This window comes from Mastigoproctus giganteus, chromosome 5 (genome assembly GCF_048544385.1).
Source record: "Mastigoproctus giganteus isolate SK-2022 chromosome 5, ASM4854438v1, whole genome shotgun sequence".
Classification (NCBI taxonomy): domain Eukaryota; kingdom Metazoa; phylum Arthropoda; class Arachnida; order Uropygi; family Thelyphonidae; genus Mastigoproctus; species Mastigoproctus giganteus.
In genome coordinates, this window is record NC_143579.1 from 38,918,980 (window position 1) to 38,944,555 (window position 25,576).

At 36.7% G+C, this 25,576-nt stretch overlaps 1 protein-coding gene across 1 annotated transcript in view; it reads right to left on the reverse strand.

Annotated features, from left to right (window-relative positions):
* Window positions 1-23,334, reverse strand: part of LOC150085316 (sperm-associated antigen 7) — an 83,545-nt gene extending 60,211 nt beyond the window's left edge. Inside the window, exon 1 of the mRNA XM_090373150.1 lies at window positions 23,221-23,334. Within this exon, the coding sequence (XP_090229276.1) occupies window positions 23,221-23,311 (91 nt within the window). The 5' untranslated portion in view covers window positions 23,312-23,334. The remainder of the gene's footprint in view (window positions 1-23,220) is intronic.
* Between the last annotated feature and the right edge of the window lie 2,242 nt (window positions 23,335-25,576).

The following is a 25,576-nucleotide window of genomic DNA, read 5'->3' on the forward strand; positions in this document are numbered from 1 at the left end:
TCGTTGTTCACAGTAGTTTGAGTTTCCAGATACCAGGTGAGGCGACGATGTACCATTTTTTCCAGAGTCTTACCTAGGCAACTAGTAAGTGAGATGGGTCTATAATTATGCGGGTCAGATTGGTCTTTTCCTGGTTTTGGAATGGGTAGAACTACAGAATGGCGCCAGGAGATGGGAAAGTAATTTGCGACAAATATTCGGTTGAACAGTTTTAGCAGAGAGTAACGAGTTCTCTCATTTAGATTTTTTAACATTAAGTAGTATATGCCGTCTGGACCAGGTGAACTATTGGCTGATTTTTTTAAAGATTCTTCTAATTCATATATGGTAAGTGGTTCATTATAAGAGAAGGCTGACTTCGTTCCGAATTTTATTTTATATTTTTCAGCTACTGATTTGGTTTTTAGGAAAGTTGGATCATATGAGGTTGATGCAGAATGGTGAGCAAAAGATTCCGCGAGGATGTTTGAAATATTCTCGGGAAGGGTTACCTCTTGTCCTTTATAGACGATGATTGAGGAGGGAGTTGATGGAGACTTTCCGGTAAGGCATCTTATTTTCCGCCAGATCAGTCCAGCACTTGAGTCTTTAGTGACAGATGAAACAAAACGAATCCAAGACTCTTTTTTAGCTTTTCGCCGGATGTATCGGGCCTGGGCTTTAAGTTTCTTGAAGATAATCAGATTGGCAGTGGTTGGATTTTTCCGGAACTGATTCCATGCCTTGTTCTTTTCCCCCTTAGCAGTGTTGCATGCCGAATTCCACCAGTAATTTTTGTGTTTGGATTCATTAGTTGAAGTTTTAGGAATGGAAGTAGCAGCTGCCGCCAAAAGTTGTTCTGTGATGTGTTTAACGGCATCATCTATGGAGTGATGGTGGATAATATCATCATCTAGTGTAACGCTTGATGCATATTTATTCCAGTCAGCTTTTGAGAATTTCCACTTAGTTCGACCACTTACTGGTAAGTTTCTTCTTGTGCAGAGCTTACAGATTATAGGAAAATGGTCACTGTTTAATGGATTTTCTGAAACTCTCCACTCGAAGTCTGGAAATAATATTGGTGAGCATAATGACAGATCTAATCTATAGCAGAAGTTGAACCTGTTGGAAAATGGACATAGGTGTCAGAGCCTGTGTTCAGCAGTGTGATGTTTTGCTTTACAAGAAAAGCCTCTATCGTGCGTCCCCGGTTGTCTGTATGTAAAGATCCCCATAATTGGTGATGCGCATTAAAATCGCCCAATATGCAGAAAGGAGGAGGCAGTTGTAAAATAAGATCATCTAGTTCAGTTATCGAGCAGTTCTGATTTGGTGAGATATATATGGATACAAGAGTAAGCGTTTTTCCAAGAGCGAGGCGTACTGCAACTACTTCTAAAGTGCTTTGTACAGGAATACGTCTGGACGGGATTTTGCTGTCAACCAATATAGCTACACCACCATGTGACCCATGGGCAGAGATCCTGTCTTGCCTGAACAATGTATAGTTTTTAACTGAAAGTGTCACTTGTGGAGAGAGATTTGTTTCTTGTAGGCAGATGCCTACTGGATGATGCTGATTTATCAAGTCAAGAATATCGTCTATGTTGCTACGGAGGCCTCTACAATTCCATTGAATCAACTGATCCATTATTTAGCTTTTGAAGTAGAAAGTATTTCTGACTGTTTTTTAGAGCCAATCTGTTTATGGCGGTCCAGTTTTATTTTATCTTTTTTCGGGAAAACGGGTCGTGCAGTATCCATGTCTTCCTCAGCATGTATTGCTAAGACGGTTTCATCATTGTTGATGGTGTTATCAGTTTCCATATCTGCGGTTAAAGTATTTTGCAGTTTAAGATTTCTCAGACTTTCAGTATCTGAACGTGATGGAGTAATAATTGGTGGTACGGTGACTGGGGTATTATTTGCTTGGTCTTTTACTTGTTCTTTAGGGAACTCCTGGGGATTCGCTAGAACAGCCCGAGCCCAGCCGGAAATGGATGTAGCTGGTGGTATGGACACTTCAGTTTGGGTTCCTTCTGATTTGTATTTTTGTGTTGCAGCTGCATATGAGAGTTTCGGTACTGTGGGCAAAACTTGTTTCCTTGCTTCTTGATAAGTCACTTTGTTTTCTATTTTGTATTTCTGTATCTTCTTTCCAATTTTCCAGGTTTCACAAATTTTTGAGTAAGCTGGATGGCTACCATTACAGTTTGGACATACTGGTGTTTGTGCTGGGCAGTCTGTCTGAGTGTGTTCCTTGGATCCACAGTTGGGGCACACTGAAACCCCTCTACACACTGTTTGAGCATGGCCAAATTTCTGGCACTTGAAGCACCTGAGCGGATTTGGGATATAAGGTCGGATATGACAGTTTAGATATCCAGCCTTAACTGTAGCTGGAAGGATTGGCGTTGAAAAGGTCAATATAACACTACGGGTCGGAACCAGTTCACCATCTTTTTTGATTTTAATTCGCTTTGCCTGTATAACTTTTTGATCTTGTAGCTCTTGGACTAACTCCTCTTCAGTAACATTTAATAAGTCCCACTCAGAGAGCACTCCTTTGGATGAGTTTAGGGTGGCATGTGGAGTTACCGTGACAGGAATATTCGCAAATTTTGAGATTCTTAGTAGGGCTTCAGAGTGCCTACTATTCATGGTCTCTATAAGGAGATCTCCGGAGCGGAGTCTTTTCACCATTTTAGGTGGTCCGGCAGCATTCTCGAGACATTTCTCGATAAGAAATGGAGAAAGTGCACCTATTGGTTGACTTGTTTGGGAATGTATTATAAGAAACAGAGGTGATTCCTTTTTGGAAACTTCTGTTCTTTGTCTCTTAGGATGGGAGGTGTCAAAATCAGTTTGGTCTGTCCTTGGACAGGTTGAGGCACGAGGCTCAACAGATGGATAACTATCTTTGAGATCCATGTCAGCTCCTTTTAGCCCCTGGCAGAGAGCCTTTTCTGCCAAGGTTACCGGCCCCGCCACGGGGAGGCAGGAGCAGTGCCGCTAGAGTGACCAAGCGGTGTAAGTTAATTTGTTAGTTTAAGGAAAGAAAAAAGAAAGGTGGTTTTCCTTTCTGTAACTTACTTACAATTCGTAAGAGTAAGTTAACAATAAATAGCTTTAAACGTAAGAGAAACTTTCCAAATTAACAAGAACTGTCGCAGTAAGAAAACGCTTTGTAAATAGCTCAGAGAATCGCTCGATCACAATATCGCTTGGCACCCGGGGCCCTATATCTGGGAAGTTAAAATCCTCTATTATAAGACAATCTGATTCACTGTACTCATCAGTCATTAGGCTTACAACACACTCCTACTCTCAACTCGGTTTTCCCAGTGCTTGTCACACCAAACTGACTAACACTGCACTGTCCACCCATGTCAAATGGATGCACTTCCTTAGATTTTACGAGTTTCTTAACTAACAGCATCACCCCCTTCTATCCTTTCTGTACACATTGTACTCCCCAAATTCCAATTCTGCATTTCTTATCTCTGTGTGACACCACATCTCTGATATCCTAACATCAGCCTTTGATGTCTTCATCGAGTGGATACGTTTTGAATTAATTTATGCTTCTTTAAATTTAACTGCTCCTGTATTTTCCATTAATTTGTTAACTGCTAAAGCAGAATGACTGAAGTATTTTACAATATTCCTATTAATAGTAACAACAGTCCTTACAGCCTGCTGGGCAAATATGGAGTCATTTATTGAAAGTTGTAATTGTGTATGAAACATGATTGTGAATGTAAACCGCTACCAGTGACACAGCTACCACATTTGCTCCAGAATCTTGCAGTATGAGGAAGACTTTACTTTTTGAGATCTTGTATTCTTCTATCACACTGTTCAAATCTTCACTGATCCATATCCCTATGAGAGCCTGAAAAAGGAAGAATTCTTAGTACAGCCCTGTGCTGTTCAAACTCATTTGAAAGCCTGTAATACTCAGAAATGGAGAATTATTTGTAGTAGCTGTCCAAATATCAGCGGTTAAAGAAATGTTGGTGGCTTTATCAAGGGATGTTTGAAGTTTTGCTGTTACCTTTTGAAATATATATGGACTGATTTTATCAGTGAAATGTTTTCTACTTGGAATATTGTAATTTGGTCAAATTTTTTAATAGCCTTTGGAATCCAATGTCATGTGTTACAATATATGGTTGAAGGCCAACAGCTATCATTTCTCCAATTAAATAATGGATCTCTTTGGCCTTGTGGTCATTAATATCCCAAAGCTTTTTCTTTGTTAATACTGCTTCTATAGTATGCACTTTAGCAGGACATTCAATGGTGCTGCTACCTCCTGAACATTCAGCATATGTCCTTTTCAACTTATCCGATGCTTCTGCATCTTTTGACATTTCTTCTGGATGGAACTTTTTGAGATGATTCATCATATTTGTGGCTGTAAACGTTTTGGCTGTTTTACCACACCTTGATATGGTGGTATCACAAATTACATATGCAAACAGTTTTGTCCTTTGGATTTATCATAAAATACTTCCATGCAATACTTGGTGCCATAATGGTCACCTTGACAATTACTTAAATCCAGGGCTGTAGTGGAGAGTATATGCCATATACCCTTTGAATTTTTTTTAGGCAAATAGTGTATACCTTTAGTTTTTGAAAGACTTGAAAAAAACAAATATTATTAAAATATTAAAAAATAAATATTTGATTCTTAGGCAATAAATTTGATTCTTAGGCAATACTTGTAGTTTTATGCAACTTCTATGTGACCAAAACGAATTCGATTAATAAGCCTGACATGCACAGTATACTCTCTGCTTTTTGTAACATTCATAGAGTATACCTTCTGCTAATTTTACAACTACAGTACTGCTTAAATCTTAATAAAATTTAATCTGAAAAAATATTAAGAGGATTAGAAACACATTATGGATTAATAAGGTATACAAACAAACCGAATACATGGGGCAGAGGGAAAGAAAGCCGACACAAGAACCACAGGAAACTAACCAAAAACATGCATCATCTGTTTACCAAAAATGCAGCGAGAAACTGCAGTAGCGACAAAGCAGTTTGTCGGGTAAGTTTCCTGTGTTGGCTTTCGTTTCAAATTTCCAGCACCCCCCCTTGTAAATGACTTTTTCCAAGTCCCAAGTTTGACAAAAATAATCATCAATATGTATTCCAACACCATTATTAATACTGCAAATAACAAAATATCACTTCAATTTACCTATAAAACCATTAAAATTCATTAAATTCATTGGTGTCGAGTAGAATTGTTGAAGTCCCCAGTGCTGCCAAAAGTCCAGAATGGTAGCAACGTAGAAAGACTTAAGAAGAAAAATTTTTTTTTTTTCATTCACGAGTTGCAATTCTTCTTAACAGGTTCAAGTGAGATGGGCAGACTATTGAAACAGGAGTCATGTGACTGGCATTTAACTGTCTGTGTGTATCAGGGAAGTGCTTCTGAGATGCAAATGATGTATTAGTGTCGCCAGGATGCACAAAATGCCCAGAGGAAGGTAGTCTAAAAGAATTAGTTACAGATACTTATAAAACTAGTTACAGATATGTAACTAATTCTGTAACTGAACACTCTTAGATACGAATCATTGTAATATTCCTTATACTGTATTAGTATTATTTAGTTGATATTTCGATGTATGTACTGTAATTAAGCATTTGGCAACTTTTTCAGTGAGCTGCTGACTATTAAGGTGGGAAAGCATTGTAATGACTAATTGTTAACAGGTAATCAGACAATTTTCTTATCAGTACAACTCTAGTCCAGGGTTAGCATGAATAAGAACTGGAGCAGTTGTGGGTGGGCTGATTTATTTTTCAGAATATGGCAAGCCAAAAATATGTTTATTCTATTGTTTTTGTATCAAACATTATAATTATCTAAAATATTTGTTAAATTGCAATAACTCATTTCAAAATTTGCATCAGATAATTTTCCGTGCCTGTCTCGAAATAATGTTCCCTGCAACACTACTTTCTTTCTACATGAGCTGAAGATGGCAGTCTACTGTAAATCATCTTTCATTTCCAGCAATTTTCAGAAAAGATATTTGGATTTCCTGTCAAATAAAATTCTTTCTTTGTTGATTTATTTTCAGTCCTGAAAATAAATTGTGAGCACTGCCACAAAGTGATACTTTTTTTGTTAAAGAAACTTGCAAATCTAAATAAAAAGAAATATTTGCATATTTTATATTTAAAATAATGTTTCACAAGGGTTAATATACATTGCTTCAAAATCCTCAGATTAACTTATTTGGCATCTGGTTGCATAACAGCTTCCTTTCACGATGTATTATGCATACACTACCACTTCTCTCATGTCTTGAGTTGCAAAAAGAGTTATAAAATGTAATGGGGTAAAGCTTGCTTCTGTGGCTAAAACATGTTTCAGCTATTCAGTATGCACAGGAGCAAGATGAATAGGGAACTCAACTTGCTGGATAAACTTCTGGCATTTTGGACCGAATACACCATGGTCACTTCATCAATCACCCATTTTCAGAAGTAAAAAAAGAGTATATGTGACAGAACTTATAGAATGCAATGATTTGAAAGAGAACTGCTGCATGATTATACTGTCCTAACTCCAATGAAAAAACCAAATTACCACTTCAAAAATGCTTTAATTCCTAATTAATATTGTTGAAAATTCTGGGAATTAATAGTTCAATTCTTGCCACATCATCACAAGTAACCTGTGCACAAACCCAACTCTGCTAATCTCAGTGGGAGTATTTAAATTTTAATCCTACCTGAAATTTGCACACTGTCCCAATTCACCTTCTAACTTATGGGAACACAACAATGATGATGCAGTTGCTCTGATGGTTGTTGAAGAAAGGATCTCAATATTAAATTAGAATATTATTTAGAAACAACTGAACATTTTTACTATATAAATCATTCACAAGTTACTTATAGATTTTGCACAGATATGAAATACACAAGTCTATATGAAATGTGAAATCATATCTTGCAATTTTATTACAAAATTATCCAGCTAATTTGCATTGTAACAACTCATGTCACTTGCAAACTTCACTGCCTGGAATGAGGACAATAAATATTGAATTTTTATATTTATAGTTCATAAAGGTTTATTTTAAACTTCAGCTCTTTTCTGTAGCTCTTTTACCAGATTCTTAGTCTGTTCCATACTAAACTTTGCTTACTAAACAGGTAACTGGAGGAATATAGTTGTTTTTGCCTAGGAGAATATGTGGTACAGTGAAACATGGAGGACAGTTAAACAGATACTTTAATTTCTTTGAAACCAATAGCAAAGATATGGTGCACCAATGGCTAATAATTCAACTACTTGATGAAGTCACGATTAGTCTGTTTGTCTATGTTATGTGTCAGTCCATGCTTTTTTACGTTATGCGTGTGACTTACTGTTTTCTGATAGCTAAATTCAATTCTTGCAGGAGCCAATACATTGCTATTGTTCATTGTTTTATACTTATGTTTGCAGCAGAAATAATTTGAAACCTAATCTGAAACCCTTTCAGCCCAAGTAAGTCATATCTGTGTCCTATTTATATTCTTCAGGTAACATCCATAACTTTCTAAAGAGAGTGACTGGGGCACAATGAAATGTTTCATTGCAACCGAGGTCTTTTTTTGAGTTCATTCATAGCAAAATCATCCAAAAAAGAAGCATAAATGATTCAATAAGTAAAATGCTAGCAATAATCAGTCCTGAAGATTGAAAAAAAAAAAAACCCTCTTAAATGAACTTTAGTGTTGTTTGGGTTGATATTTCTGGGGAAGAAAACATGTCATCTATATTGGAGAAGTGACAGGAACTAAAGATGAAGTTAAGTGACTAAGAGGTTGGTTTTCTAAGAAGGGAAAACACCAAGATGGTTAACAGAAAATGAAAATTGGGCATCAATCAATGAGAGGTGGGTTCAAAGATTTTTTGCTAAAACAGGTTCCATGGACAAACTAAAAAGGCAGAATTGGTGCATGTCCTGCAATGCTGATTTCTGATTAGGAATTTAAAGTGAGCAGTATATGTATATATATATATCAAAAATTTTGAACTCTCTGGAAATTGTAAGATGCCGCTCCAGACGGTGAAGATACGCGGGTACCTGACGGGAAAGATATACGGCAACGTACCGCCGAGTTCAATAAGTAAATGGCTAGATTATATTAGTACCCTCATACATATATAAAGGACTGTAAGGACACTGATAATGAATTAAAAGAAATTTAAGAAAGATAATGTAGGAAATATACAAAGAAGTACATAAATGTAAGGATAGGTTAGTGAAGAATTGGTGCTGAAAGACGTTAAACAAAAGGGAATATTATTAGCCATATGGTACAAGGAAGCCTGAGGCTTATCTGCACCAACCAAAAAAAAAAAAAAAATTCCCGAGTTACCCTGAGAGAGAGAGAGAGAAGTAGAAAGGAATCACCAAGAAAGAGAAGAATGATGATATCCAGCTCAGGACCCTGGGTTTGCCAAGCCCATACTCACCAGATGTGAGCCCCCAGGGTTAAATAGATAGATATATGATAATCGTATTGTTTTAGGAAATGTATAATTAAAGAAATTTTGGAAGGGAAGAATAGGAAAGACATTAGGAATAATTATATTACTGTATGTAGGCCCTGTTGTAATGTAAGGGTCCAGTAAGAGTCTAATAACCTAACATTACTGTAGTCATAACCAAATGGACAACACTAGTCCGAAAGATAATGTCAATTGAATAAGTTAACTTTGATTAGAGAAAGTCTGTCAATTATATCTCTAGGCAAGAAGAAGGTATTAAATAAATCAGAAGGTATGAGTATAGACACTCAAATTGATCTTTAGAGTAAGAATCTGATTTGTATTGAAGGAGTAACATTAACAATTTCCCTAAAGTGTTATCAATGTAAATTGATATGCCTAATAACTTGTAACAGGTATTAAGTAAACGATAATGTCAAATATTATTATGTGTTTAAAAATTGATCATTTATCCTGTTGTAAATATGTACAATAAACAATATTTTATAATATTTGGTGTGTATTGTTATTCTGAACACTCAGCCAACCTGAAGGGAATTATACATAACTAAAGAGATTCCCCTTAACCTGAATTCTTTTGAGAAGTCATAAGTCAGATGTGTAAGTGGGGATATAATAAAAGGGTGAACAATATATATATATATATATAGGGGAATAAAGGAAAAGGAAATCATAATATAAAATAAAGAAAATAAATTTAACTCCCCACAACATATCATTCATACAATGAAAATTGCCAGTGACAGTCAGTTCTAATTTTTTAATTTAATTATTAATAGTACTATGTGTAGCCCTCATCATAGAATGTTGATAAAATCAAAGCAAAATTGAAAAGTGGACAATATATTTTAGTAGAAAGAAAGCATGCTGAAAGATGTATAGAAAATATTTAAAGATGTACAAGATGCATCTCTCAATAAAAAAATTGGTACTGTTCAGTGCATAAAATGTCAATCGATTTTAGGTTATTCTGCAACAAAAATGGAAAGTTCCCATTTAAATCGTCATTCTTGCAAATTTCCAGCCAGTGTTGGTCAGAATCCTATTGAGAAACATTTGCACCCACAACCATCATCTTCACATTTATCCCAAAAAACAAAAGAAGAGGTAACTAAATCGTGTGTTTTATTGTGTTGCAAGGATGTCAGACCTTTTGGCATTGTAAGTGGTACGGGTTTCGTAAACTAATAAAAATAGGAGCTCTCCATGGAAATTTAAACGATAAGGATTTATCGTCACATCCCATTACTACTTCTCGCAATATGCACAAGGAAGCGCAAAAGTTACAAATAACACTTATTCCCACTATTCAGCCTTTAATTAATTCACAACAATGTAGTGCATCTACCAAGATGTGGAAAAATGAATATAAGCATTTATTACCATACATGACATTGCACTATATCAAAGAAAACTGGAAGCTTTGCTCTAAAGTATTATTCACATGTGCCTTTCCTGATATTAAAAAAACTGCTAATAACATCAGAAATGAACTGAATCAGAGAATTGTAAAATTAGGAAATAAAGTCAGATGTTCACTCTAAATTAACTTTCATCATTGATCATGGAACTAATATTGTGTGCTCTTCAACAGTTTGTCAGATTGAATGGCAGTTGTCACATAATAAACACAATACTAAGAAAAACTTTCAAAGAAAATTCCCTGAAAGAAACTCTACCGCTCATTAAATTACTTACAAATGAAGTTAAAGATGTGACATATTTGAAGCAATTTGGTTCGTTCATCACGTGAAAACCACTGTTCATCAAGAGTGCGATACTCACTGGAGTAGTAGAATTGACGTGTATCAATCTTTTCATGTCAACTATGACAACATTAAAAATATTATCATCAAACATCAAGAAGAGGGAATGGTCCATGTCCAACAAGACATCCTTAAATGCTAATTAGTTTCCTGAAACTAATTAGCTCTCTGGATTAATTAGCTCTATTTAGACACTTCAATGCAACCTGAAGGTGATGCATATCCAACATTGCAGCTTGTTTTGCCAATAAGATTTAGCCTGTTGAATCACTTGACAATTTTGGTTTCTGATCCTAATAATCTGATTGAACTAAAAAATAAGGCTTGCTTGTCAACTTTTAAATGAAAAATTTACCTTACACAAATTACATAGAATTGCGTTGTTCCTAAGGCCAAATTTCTGCCAGTTAAAGATGTTGTCAGGTCAAGAAAAACAAGAAACAGTAGAGGATGTACGAGATTTATAAGAAGAATATAAACTGATGAACAGTCACTATTCTGAATTATAACAATGCCAAAAACAACACCAGTACATTTAGACCAGTGTGGCAATGACAAGGAACCTATTACAAAGAAAGTGAAAATACTAGACTTGAGTATGTTCCGAGACACTGATGAAGTGACAATAAGTGAAGATGACGAAGTTGATAAATACATGCATGTTGATGTGATGGGCCTTGTTCAACCCAACAACCTATTGGAGTGGTGGAAAAATCATGAAGGTGAATTCAAGATATTTGTAAACCTTGTGTTCCTGCCAGCAATGCAAGTTCTGAAAGAAATTTTAGTGCAGCCAGATTATCAATGCAAGAATGTCAAACCCATTTAAGTAGTGACAGTGTTGACCCTATTTTATTTCTGCATAACAATTTGAAATAAAAAACATATGAAGAGAAGGTAGCTGGGTAGAGGTGGATATCGATATTCGTTTATATTAAATATGGTAAATTGAAAATATATTACTTTTTTTTTATAATTAATATTGAATTTTGAATCTGAAATTTAATTTTTTTTTATTATGAAACTTCAGAAACAAATGCAAGTGATTTTATATATATAAAAAATTTTAGTCGTTTTGGATGGGTAATGAATTTGAAAAACAAATTCAGCTCGGGTTGGTTGGGCCGCATAGATTTGGGCCAGGCAGGGTAAAAATAAAAAATGTAGTCCCATGCAGATCTCTATTAGTATTGGACATAAGTGTGCAAGAAGCCTTATCATAAAGTGTTTTGCAGAAAAAATGAATCCAACAAAAAAAAAATTTAAAACAGTAGTTATTTAAAGAAAAAACTGCTTCCATCATGTTCCAGGTTCTCCTATATGTGGAATCAGTCTTTCATCACTGCAGATTACAGACATAAAAATCACCCATAAAATAATGCCAACTTCACTGGCATTCAAAAATAGATTTATAAATAAATATTATCATCCATTTTATTAAATCTGATTCCAAAATTTTACGTTTATTGATTAAAACAAATTCCTAAATCCTTAGAACCGAGCCCGTCCTAAATGACAGTAACATCCAGTAATACCACTTTACTGTTAACATATCTGACAGCATTATGAAGGGCAATCTCAAAAATAAAAGGTATAGATTGCAACTTTAACACTAAACTAATGACATACCCTTTTAATTAAGATATTAATTGCATTCTTTTTTTTGGGTAACAAAAAAAAAAAAAAGCTAATGGAATGTAATGAACATGTAATATAAATAGATGAATAAAGAATTTTGAACAATAAAGTTTCATATGAATAAATTTTGGAAGATTTACATGAAATTTTCATACTGGAATAGCATGAATATGCTACAATGTTATATTACTATTAGTAACAATGGTGGCAAATGATGCAAGAATGCAAGCTTATACACAGCATCAGCTAAAAAAAAAAAAAAAAAAAAAGAAGTACAATTTTACTTATCCATCTCCTCCAAAACTTTGTCTAGTTCTTCCTTGAATGTATTCAAGCTATCCATTTCCACAATGTCAGACAGAAGTTTGTTACAGCAATCAACCACCAGATAGCTAAACAAAAACTTCCATACATCTAATCTGCAACAATCCTTCCTCAATTTGAATTTATGTCCCCTCATGTGCATAGTCTAAGCAAGAGGAAACCCCATCAGTACTGAGCTTGCTCAATCCATTCAAAGCCTTTTAAACACCTCAATCAGATCACTCCACAGGTGCCTAGGCTTCGAACACTGCAATTTGTAGAACTGAAGCCTTTTTTGGTAAAAGCACCACTTCGTCCTACACCAATCTCATTGCCTTTCCTATACTTTAGCATTAGCATTAGTAGAGGCATTTGATGCAAGAAAGCAAGCTTATGCAGAATCAGCCAAAAAATAAAAAAATAAATAAAATAAATAAATAAATAAAAAATAACCACTTCCACTTCACCCCTCTGTTCATTCGAAATACCTGTCCAGCTGAGCCTTAAACTTATTTAGGCTATCAACTTCCACGACAAGGGATGGAAGTCTATTCCAGCAACCAACCGCCCACTGGCTAAACGCAAATTTCCTCACGTCTATCCTACATCTGTCTTTCCTCAATTTGAATTTATGCCCTCTCAGGTGATTATTCTGAGCAAGAGGAAGAATCCCATCAGCATTGAGCATGCTCAAACCATTCAAGGCTTTATACACCTCTATCAGATCACCTCGCCGGTGCCTAGTCTCCAAACACTTTAATTTGCAAAACTTAAGCCTTTCTTCGTAAGAGCACCCCTTTGTTCCATTCACTAATCTTGTTGCCCTTCTCTGTACTCGTTCCAGCATCTCTACATCCTTCTTGAAATGAGGTCTCCAGACCTGTATACAGTACTCTAGGTACAGTCTGACCATTGCCTTATACAAGGGAATAATCACCTCCTTATCCCTGCTAGAAAAATTCCTGTATATCATCGACTGCAATATCTTGCAGCCCGTCTGCACTGCTCAGAAAACTTCATATCTGCCTGCACAACCACCCCCAGGTCCCTTTCATTCTCTACCACTGTCAGTGTAGTACCACAGAGTTGATACGTTGCTCTGAGGTTGCTGTTTCCCATATGTAGTACTTTACATTTGTCACTGTTAAACTTCATTTGCCACCTCTCAGCACATCTGCTCAACCTTTCCAGATCCTGTTGCAGTAGCATAGTGTCAGTAGTGTCCTTGACAACCCTGCCAACCTTCGTATCGTCTGCAAACTTGGACATTAAGCTTGATATACCACCATCAATATCATTTATAAATACAGAAAACAATAATGGACCCAATACTGAACCCTGAGGGACTCCACTAATAACATTAGTCCACGATTAGCAGTGTCCACTGATTACCACTCTGTCTTCTCCCCCTCAACCACCCCTTTATCCATAGCAGCAATTTGCCTCCAATGCCACACTGCTCCAATTTGTGCAGCAGTCTTCCATCTGCAACAGTATCAAAAGCCTTTCTAAGATCCAAGTATATAATATCAAAGTTATTCCCTGCATCCAGTTCTTTTGTGACTGCATCATAGTATCCAATCAAATTGGTCAGGCAAGACTTCCCCTTAACAAAACAATGCTGTGTCTGAGCTATAACTGAAGTCTTGTCTAGATGATCCTGCAGTGCTTCTTTAACCAGTGTCTCCATTAATTTTCCAGGAACAGAAGTTAAACTAACAGGTCTATAATTACTTGTGTCGCCCTTTGATCCTCCTTTGTGAATTGGGGTAACATTTGCACATCTCCAGTCCATGGGTACTTTCTCTGAGTCCAAGGAAGCTCTCATAATTATGGCTAAGGGTTTGCTTACTTCCTTTGCTGCCTCCTTTAATATGACTGGATAGATCCCATCCACCCCAGGTGCCTTTCTTGTATTTATCTTCAACAATTTCTCCTCCACTTTACTCTCAGTTATTACAAGATTCTCTAGCTTACTGCCAGAGTTGAATACACCTCTGGCATTCCCCTCGCTGAATAACTCCCCATGTGTGAATGTCGATGCAAAATATTCATTCAGTTTGTTAGCTACCTGAGCAGGATCATCAACAGTTGACCCATCGATATCAAGTGGACCAATCTGATTCATCCCCTTCCTTCTAGAGTTTACATAAGTAAAGAACTCTTTGCTGTTTTTCTTTGCATCCCTTGCCAAAGATTTCTCGTAATCTGCCTTCGCCTGCCTAACCTCCTTTGTAACTTGGTTACAGATCAACTTGTATCTATCATAGGCTTCTGTGTCACGTGTTAATTTGTATGTATCCCATGCATTTTTCTTCTCTGCCATATGTCTCATTAGTTCATCTGACATCCACTTAGGCCTAAACCTTGAAAAATATTTCTTAGTTGGTATGTAAAGCCTAGTAGCTTCCAAGATAAGTTCTTTGAATGCTTCCCATTTTGAATTTGCTGTTGGTAATATCATCAGTTCGTCCCACTGTATAGAATTTAAATACTGTCTCAGTCCATCGCAGTCGCCTTTACGAAAGCAATAACCCTTCCCTTTACCCCTAATGGTAGTTACCTCTTTGAGTAAATCCCACTTCAGCACACTGTGATCACTGCCACCTAGTGGTTCATTTACCTGCAGATTCTTAATGCATGAAGAATCACTACTGATAATCAAATCAAGAGTATTACTCCCTCTAGTTGCCTCCTGAACATGCTGATGTAAAAAACAATCATCCAATAAATCCACAAAAGCCTTGCTAGTGTGTGAGTGACCAGCCCCCAAATTCCAGTCAATATCTGGGAAATTAAAATCCCCCATTATAAGACTCTCTGATTTACTGGCCCACTCTATTTCCCCGTACAGTTTCTTATTATACTCATCAGAGTCATTAGGCCTACAGCACACTCATACTCTCCCAATGCTTATGTCACACCAAACTGACTCGACACTGCACTGTCCAGCAATGTCGACTGGCTTCACTTCCTTGGATTTTATATATTTCTTAACTAATAGCATAACCCCTCCTCCCTTCCTATCCTGTCTATCCTTTCTGTAGACATTGTACTTCCCAAATTCCAGTTCTGCATTCCTTATATCTGTGTGACACGTCTCTGAAATCCCCACAATATCTGCCTTTGATGTTTTGAGCAATACCTCAAATTCATCAAATTTATTTGGTAAACTCCTAGCATTGGTGTACACGCAAGTATACATGCACCTGTTCTTTTTCTTAGCTACCCTAACACAACCTATGTGTTTATTTGTACTCCAATGATTCCCAGCAGTCTCTGAAATATCCTGCATCTTATTTTCTAGGCTGCGGCTCATTCCAATTGAAGCATTGCAAGAATCACTTTCACCTCTGCCAGTGGCTACTGTTAATCTATTAGTCCTTGTATCCCCCCAATCTAGCAGTTTTCCGACCCACCTAACACTGCCTCGATAGCATCAGCAAACATTCTTGCACCCTTTCTATTTAAGTGTATCCCATCCCTGTAGAAGCAGTCTCTCCTGTTAACAAGTACAGACCAGGCTGAAAAAAATTCTACACCTTGAGCCTTGCACAATCCTTCCAGGGCTGAATTGATCGACAGGGCTCTCATCATATACTCCCTCCTATCGTGTCTGGGCAGAATTGCCGACACTTTCAAATTCAAAACTAATTCACGGCTTTTTTTCAATAGTGACCTGTACTTGTTAAGTAATTCCGCCGGTCTCCTATTCTTAATATCATTAGTGCCAACGTGTACAACTATATCACCTTTTGTGCCCTTAAAAGATGATATCTACTCTACAACGTCATCAACCTTTGCCCCTGGCAGACATACCCTGGTCCTGTTCCACCTATCCTTTTTACAAAGCATGTTTCCCATTTCCCTGACAATAGAATCACCAACAACTACTAGTTCCTTTGGGACCAGCGCATTCTGCCTTGGGGGCTGCCGCTGTGTTGCGTGATGACCAAGTACAAGCTCTGGCATTGGTGTGGGCAGCTGAGAGCTTGATGGGCCCCTCACTTTTAATCCTTCGAGGGCATCCACCCTGTCCTTCAAGCTCTCATATAGGCCCATAACAATGCTAAGTTGTCGCCTGATTTCCTTACACTCCTTGCATCGCGCACACACAAAGAAAGACATCCCCCGTGGCAGTATCATGTCCCGTACCTGACTGCTCCACAAACACCAAGCAAGTAGTGCATTTTAATAGGCTGTGATTCAGAGGGCAAGTGCCCCCCTCAGTTCTCCCCTGAGCCACAGCACTCCCATTAGCTTGAGCCTTTTGCTTTGCTGCTCTGGTCAGAGTCATGATTTCGATTTAATTTCAATAAAATTTCAATTTCAGTACAAAATTAAAACCCTAAACTTTTATCTCAACACAGTTATAACGCTATATTTATGTTTCAGTATCGAGTGTTATCTACGAAATCCCTTTATATAACTTCCGTATCAAGTTAAGTATTAATTATTTATTTTTTACTAATTATTTATGTTACGTAACCCAAGTCGTTATATGTATAGTTAAAAGTACAATTTAATTGACAATGAAGGTCAACAAGATTAATTATCTGATTAATTGACAATATTATGTACTATACTATATTAAGCTTATGCTATCTATTTCGAGATATTCTGTATCGCGTAACAATGGCGGCTATTTAAGAACGGTAAACATGTGGATTTGATACCCTTTCCGATACTAAGTAATACCTACAAAATCTCTATCTAAGTTACTTTAATCTAAGTATCGTAAATAAGAATATAAAACTACTCTAGAAAATAAGTTAATATGCCAATTTAAGCTAATAAAACAGAAAATAAATCAGAAAAAACTTCTCTGTTCCAGGAGCGGCAAAAATGTACGTCCGCACAGGATACACTCGTTCTCAATCAGTTCTTGCTCCAGCAGCTCAACATCCTTCCTAAAATGAGAGCATTAGACCTATATTCAGTACTCAAGATGTGGCCTGACCACTACCTTACACAATGGAATATCATGTCCTTATCCTTGCTAGCAAAATTCCTGTATATCATTGACAAAACCCCACGTGCTGTCCTGGCAGCATGTCTGCATTGCTCAGAGAATTTCATATCTGACTGCACAATTACCACAAGGTCTTCTTCATTTTCCACTACCCTCAGTGTAGTACCACACAGTTCGTACGTTAACCTGGAATTACTGCTCATTCACAATACAGTAAACCTCCGCTATTCGCGGGGGTTCGTTCCTGAGAAATTCCGAGAATACTGAAAACGCGAATACTGAGTTATGGCGCCCATAGTAATAAAAGGGTTCCGTTCCAAAGTATGAAATATATAACAAAAATTAGTCTAAAATTTTGTCTGTACGTATTATGTGTATTTACCTACATAATATGACTATGTACATAGTCAAACGTAGAGAGTACATAGAAAAATACAAGCATAAGGCATCGAAATGAAAATAAGAAACAATTTATTAAATGTAATACTGTACATATTTATTAGACATTTTAAACAAATCTTTCAAAAACATATCAAGAACATGGGTTGCTGGGCGAAAAATAACTCATAATCGAAGTTTGTTTCTTCATTTTTTTATTGAGCTCCTTTTGAATTTCCCCGTAAGGCAAGAGTAATTGTTCTAGGTCTCATTTAAACTTGATGCTTCTTTCCAAATTAGGATCCGTTTCCACCACCTTTTCTGAAAGTTGTATAGAGAGGCTAAAGATTTCCTTTAATGACTTACTATTTAACTCTGGTCTAACAACGTCGAGATCTTCCTCCTCTGGATCACTTTGGTTTTCATTTGACCTTGTTACTAATTCATCCAATTCTTCTATTGTAAGTTCATCTGCATGAGTCTCAATAAGTTCCTGAATGTCTGCTGCATCGATGTTTTCAAAGCCCCCGCCTTCTATTCCCTGTGCCATTTCTACAATATCGGCAACCAGTTCATTGACATTGGGGATTGTTTTAGCAACAACCACTTCTGGCCACAATTTTCGCCAACACGCATTAATTGTAGATGCACTTATCTCATCAACTGATGTCTTGATGTTGATCAGGCAATCTGCAATGTTATAATTTTTCCAACTTTGGCTTACAGTTAAGTCTGACTCCCTTTCCATTTTTTCAATTAAGCCAGTAAAAGTTCTCCTAACATAGGACTTAAACGCAGAAATCACACCTTGGTCTAGCGGTTGTAAAAGTGATGTGGTGTTGGGTGGCAAAAACACAATTTCAACATTTGGGTGGTCAAATTCTAGACTGCTTGAATGTCCTGGCACATTATCAATAAGAAGCAGAACTTTGAAAGGCAAAGATTTTGAAGCTAAGTAACTTTCCACCTCTTGCACAAAGCTATCATTAAACCATTCTCTAAAAAGTGTAGTTGTTACCCAGGCTTTTTTATTGGATTTCCAATAAACTGGAAGATGACCTTTATTCTTTTCCTTCAAAGCACGTGGATTCTGCAATTTATACACGAGCATTGGTTTGATCATGTGTCCACTAGCGTTTTCACAAAACAAAAGAGTAAGCCTATCTTTGGAAGCTTTGAATCCAGGAGCAGATTTTTCATTTTGTGTTAAGTATGTTCTGGCTGGCATTCTCTTCCAAAACAACCCAGTTTCGTCTGCATTGAACATATCCTTTGTCCGTAATTAATTTTTTTAGTTCAGTCGGGAAACTTGCTGCAGCCACGAAATCCGCTGATGCAGATTCGCCTACCAGTTTCACATTATGAAGGCCATATCGATTTTTAAATCTTTCAAACCAGCTTTTGCTGGCTAAAAAACTTATCCCGCCAGTGCTATCACCAGTTTCGCTGAAGTGCTGATAAAGGTGTTTTGCCTTTTCACGAATGATGAGTGAACTTAACAGGATTTTATTTTGAGTTCGGTCTTCTATCCGCAGATTTAAAGCCTTTTCCATTTTTTTCTAATTTCACATCACGAGTTACAGAGCAAATTTTTGATGCAATTAGCGCGTTTTCACGGACACTACGACGGATTTTTTCTTCCGATTTCTTGATTGATCGCACTGTTGACTCATTGATTTTATAATGTTCTGCAACTTACGAGACACTTTCACCATTAGAAATTTTGTCTAACAATTCAATTTTACTCGCTAATGTCATCACCTTCTTTGATCTTTTCACAATTCCCTTGTTATTCGCACCATATTTTTTGTAGGATTAGAAAAGAACTTGTCCACAATAAAGTCACTTTCTTTTAACGTTAACACGCTCAAAAAAGTCTGTTTACACCAACACACTGCAAAATGGTAGATTTTTCACTTTTTTAAATGTATAAATTAAAAGCAAGAGATGAAACCTTCTATGACAAGTGCATTACACATACTGAACAAGGATTAGCGTGAAACATCCACGCTCGCGATTTTGTCACCCCCCACCCAATGAGCGCAGGACGCTTCCTTTTTACACCTTTTAAGTTATTTTTACTCATTTTTAGGGAATAAAGCACAATTACAAAATGAGGAGGCACGCTTGATACACATAAACAAAGCTGTGAGCGTATAGCGACTGAATAAACAACACCATAAAGGCAGAGACAACTCTATTAACACCTCACTAGCTCACATTTTACTAAAGCACATTTCTGCTTTAGTAAACAATAAAAACAATTTCCAGTTGCGTTCCTGCTAGTGGAATCTGTTATAAACGGGTAGTAAACTCGATCTAATTGCATTTGCGATAATACCGATAGCTGGAATTTTGTTATTATGGTGAAATGTGTTTCCCCTTCACTGCTATAAAAAAATAAATACATTTTCAGAATCTTCTCTTCATCCCTATCGTGTTGCGTTCAGTTGGGTTGATTCCTGTCCGACTGCCATTTCTTGTAATCACAAAGGCGAATCGTGCTTAAGCGAATTCGGTTCGTGTTATATAAGATATCGTTCCCCTGTTTATAAATCGTGTAGTGCAAACACGTGTTATACGACGACTGACTGTACTACTCTGTGGACTGGGCAAAATGATTTTAGCCACGCCCGTGTTTTTTTCAAGGCGGAAAATGTTCACGGCGCTTTAAAATTCACATTTTTTTAGGTTTAAATCAGCGACCGCGAATACAGATACCGTGAATAGCAGGGGTTTACTGTACTGCCACATCAATGTCAGAGCTTGTACTTGATCATCAGGCAACACAGTGGCAAAACTCCAAGGCAGAATGCACCGGTCCCACAGCAGCTAGTTGATGTCGGTGGCTCTACTGTCAGGGAAAAATATTGTGCAAAAAGGATAGGTGGAATAGGACCAGGGTATGTTTGCCAGGAGCAAAAGTTGATAACATTGTAGAAAAGATATATCATCTTTTAAGAGGACAAAAGGTGATAATGTTGTACACATTGGCACTAATGACATTAAGAGTGGGAGATCTGCATACTTACTTAACAAGTACAGGGCAATGTTGAAAAAAAGTCATGAGTTAGGGTTAAATTTAAACGTGTCTGCAATTGTGTTGCGAGTTAAATTTAAAAGTGTCTGCAATTCTGCCCAGACATGATACGAGGGAGTATACGATGAGCCTTATCAATCATTTCGGCCATGGAGAGATTGTGCAAGACTCATGGTATAGAATTTTTCTCGCCATGGTCTGTACAGGGATGGGATACACTTAAAAGGTGCAAGAATATTTGCAACTTTTCTCTTTTATCAATGCAGCGTAAGGCAAGTCGGAAAGCTGCTTGCTTGGGGGATAAACAGCCTAATAGATTAAACAATCGCAACAGCAACAAGCAGAGGTGAAAGTGATTCTTGCATTGCTTTTATTAGAATGAGCAACAGACTCGAAAGCAAGGTGTAGGGATTTCAAGAACTGCTGGAGGCCATAATGAAACAAGTAAATACATAGGCTGTTTTAGGGGAACTAAGAGTAAGAATAGGTGCAGGTACACTGGCATGTACACCAATGCAAGGAGTATAGTAAACAAATTTCATGAATTTGAAGTGCTGGTCAAGACAACAAATAGAGACATTGTTGGGATTTCAGAGACGTGGTGTCTCTCAGTTATAAGGGATGCAGAATTTGAATATGGGGATTACAATGTATACAAAAAAAGGACAGGATAGGAGGGGTTATGTGTTAGTTAAGAAGCATAAAATCTAAGGCAGTGCATCCAGTTGACATAGGTGGCCAGTGCAATGTTGAGTAAGTCTGGGGTGACATAAGCAGTGGGAAAGCAAAAATCAGAGTAGGAGTGTGTTATAGGCCTAATGACTGATAAATACAACAAACACCTGTACAGGGAAATGGAGTGGGCCAACAAATCAGAATACGTAATAATGGTGAATTTTAACTTTCCAAATGACTGGAACTTGTGGGTTGGTTATTCACAGACTAGAAGGCTTTTGTGAATTTTTGATTGTTTTCTACAGCATCATATTAGAGAGGCAACAAGGAGTAATACTCTTGATCTGATCTGTGGTGATTATTCGTACATTAGGAATATGCTGACAAAACCATTACGTGAAAGTGATCACAGTGTATTGATTTGGTATTCAATTAAAGATGTAACTATCATCAAAGGTAAAGGGAGGGGTTTTTGCTTTTGTAAAGGTGACTACAGTAGTCTCAGAATTCTCAGAATTTTAAATTCTATACAGTGAAACCAACTGATCATGTTACCATCAGCAAATTCTAAATGGGAAGCATTCAAGGAATTAATCATAGAAGCTACTAGGCTTTTCATACCAAATAAGAAATACTGTTTTATGCCTAAATGGATATCAGTTGAACTGATGAAACTTGTGCAAGAAGAAAATGCATGGAATGCATGTAAATTATCAGGTGACTAAATTTTGTGTTCTTTTCATCTTATCAAATCCTCTGCCCTCATGTAGTTGTCTGAGTATAAACAGAAAATTTATATAACCCCAGGGGCTCACATCTTGTGAGTATGGGCTTGGCACACCCAGGGTCCTGAGATGGATACCATCATTCTTCTCTTCTTGGTGATTCCCTTCTACTTCTCTCTCTCTCTCCCTCTGGGTAACTTGGAAATTTTTTTTAGCTGGTGCAGCATAAGCCTCGGGCTTCCTTGCACTATATGGCTAGTAATAATAATAATAATATGGCCAACACAGCCAAGTGGCCAACCACAAGTGTGCATAAGTACACTCACATTGAGTGACCATGGTGGTTCAATCGCATGATTGCTAAATATAATGCTGTGTTCTCTCTCTCTCTCTCTCTCTCGTGAACTCTGATCATGTAGTCATCCCAGTTTATAAACAGAATTTTCTTAAAATTTTTATTCTTTATTTTTGCAAAATGTGTTGGATTTTACAAAGAAAAAAAAATTCAACCACTTTAAAATCGCGACATTTATTTATAATTTGAAAGTTCGTTTTGTAATCAACCGGATTTTCGCAAAATCCGCGAACTTTCAAATTGTAAATAAATAAAGCAACCAACTGCGCACTTTACTACAGCCATTAATTAAGGAGAGAGCAGACGATAGTTCTTCAGTTTTAACCATGAATGCTGGATTCAGTTGGGTAACACCGCTGCTTACGTGATGAATAATATTAATGGTCATTTCGCTTCTCTTCAAAAGTTATCAAGCCGACGCAATACAATGTTATGACCTACCGTGCCATGAGATGTATACTAACATAACAAAGAAAAAATAAAAATGCCATGACACTACAGTACACAATAGCATATGAGAGCGTCAAAACCTTTAGAAGAGACTATTGAAGTACAAGCTGTCCAGTACTTAGATGTGAAAAAAAAAAAAACAATAAAATGAAATCATAAAAATAAGATTACAAAACACATCCAGGAATGAAATATGTTTCAAACGAATCGATAAGCATAAAAAGAAGTTCGGCTAATAACAATAACTGAATCCAAGTTTCAAAATACGCCATCCGTAGTAAGCTTCTTATAATGCAGAAATGTAATATTTAACTTACAGATCAGCGCATGACTTATCAGCAAGCATATCAACTCGACACTACTGACAACATCTGTCCATAACCGTACTCACGTTTAATAATTTTTTTCTGACTGGCCCCAATCGTTGGGGGTTTATCCATCGAACTCAATATTGAACCTAATAGATCGGCCATTTTTCCCATAATGGGAAGCAGCGCCTCCCCACTTATTAAAGTCACAGAGAACTATAATATTGAGATAGTGTGTGAATTAAGCTACCACAGATATAACAACAAAAAATCACGTGCAGCAGAAATCTGCCGGATTTGAGGACGAAATATGTCTAGTTAAATAAAATCCGCAAGGTTTCATTTTAAATAAACAAGCTGTTGAAAAAGCTTTTCAAAGCTTTTTTATTCCCACTGGAAGGCTCAACGAGGTAGTTCAACTTAAGGAACCAAAGGAAATAAGCTAAAACACATATGTTAATTGTTAACATGAACTTTAACATTATTGTTAACGATCAAGTGCGGCTGTTTGGCAATCTGGTGCAGGGACCAGAATTTATAGTTTCGTTAATGGTTTGAACCTCAAAATTAAAAAAAAAAAAAAAATATATATATATATATATATATATATATCAGAATTTATCCTCCTGTATTAGAAGATCACACCTTTTCGAAGATCCACCCCACATTGATCTAGTTTTTTTTTATTTTATTATTATTTTTTTTATTTTTAATCCCTCATGCCTGGGCACCCGAGGATTGTTGGCACCCACTGCCTCCAGTGGGTGAAGGATTTGTCCTATTTAAAAAAATTCACTTTTTTTTAATAAATTTATTTATTTATTTATTTATTAGTTTTAATTTTTTTTCTTCTCTTTCTTTAGACAGTCCCCAGTCAGGGAAATCGTGGATATGATTTTATTTTTTTAAATCTTTTTTTTTTAATTTTATTTTATATTTACAATCATAACTTTATTTATGTTTTTTTCTTACTTTTATTTGTAATTTTTTTATCTTATTTTATTTATTTACTTATTTTTTTAATTATTTTATTTATTTTTTTTTTTATTAATTTATTATTATTTTATTTATTTATTTATTTTCTCTATACTGGTAAGCTTCGGTAGCTATGGATACGGGATTTGCTGGCACCCACTGGTATAGCACTACCTCCGGTGGGTGCGGGACTTCACCCTCTTTGGGGAAGATGAAGATTGTAATGGTCTATCTCCACTTGGCTAGAGACAGATCTAGTTGTGGCCCACCTCCTCGTGGTGTAGATGGGCACAGAGCACACTTTTCAGGAGATCGCCTGCCCGGTGGCAAAGAGATCAAAAACAACTAAACAACATACAATATACGTCTCAGGCAATTCTACAGAGTTTTGTATAATCATAGAATAACATGGTGGAGATGAACTAATGATCCTAGAGCCACTGCACACAAGATACTATACAAAAATGTACTGTTAATAATCTGCGCGTGTAGTACAGTGGTATTGGCAGTTTGCGCGGGTAGCAGAGTGGTATCGTGACTGTGCTCCCGACACCGGGTGGTAAAAGTCCGGGTTCGAATCCTGTCGATGATGTGAGGAACTTTAATGGGCTTTTTTTTCACTCTGAGGCTGAGTTAGTCAGTCTCAAGGGTAGAAAGCAGGGTTTCTCGTCCTGCAAAAACAGACAAATGTCCCATAGAACACACGCCATTAACAGACATAAGACGCAGCACGGCAAATTAATTAATTAATTTTTTTTTTATGAAAACCCCAAACACGAAAGGTATCAAAACCTATAGTACTTAGTACCATGCATGGGTTGAAGGAGAAGTATGGCAGGGGGAGGCTGGAAACTTTGCTCTAGAGACGAAACATTGGTTTCACCACTTCATTATTCGGGTGGCCTAAAAATAATAGTTAGTTTGGTTTGGTATCGACACCGTCCTCCCCACATCGGGTGAAAAAGGCCCCTGTTCGAATCCCGTTGATGACACGAGTAACATTAATGGGCTTTTTTCACTCTGTGACTGAGTTAGTCGGTCTCAGGCGTTGATAGTAAGATTTCCCCTCCCAGAAACTGGGTTTTTTCGTCCAGAAAAACAGGCAAATCGACCAGAGAACACACGCAATTTACAGACACAAAATGCGGGTTTATGTAATGAATTCATTATGACGATTTTTTTTATAATATAATATAATAATTTAAAAAATAATAATAAAATAATTTATGTACTGTGAATACCGATTCCTAATAACGTAATCTAGTTTTCTAAAGTTTACGTTTTGTTCTCTGTTACCTCCATTTTAATATGAACTTCAAGAAAAAAAAAAAAAAAAAAAAAAGGTTCTTCATGCAATCTGGGTAGTGTTACCATCTCTTGTCCAATTTATTATGGTTATTTTTTTTTTAAATTCTTTGATTTAGCTGAAGAAACATTGCAATATTACATATCGCACACCAAATA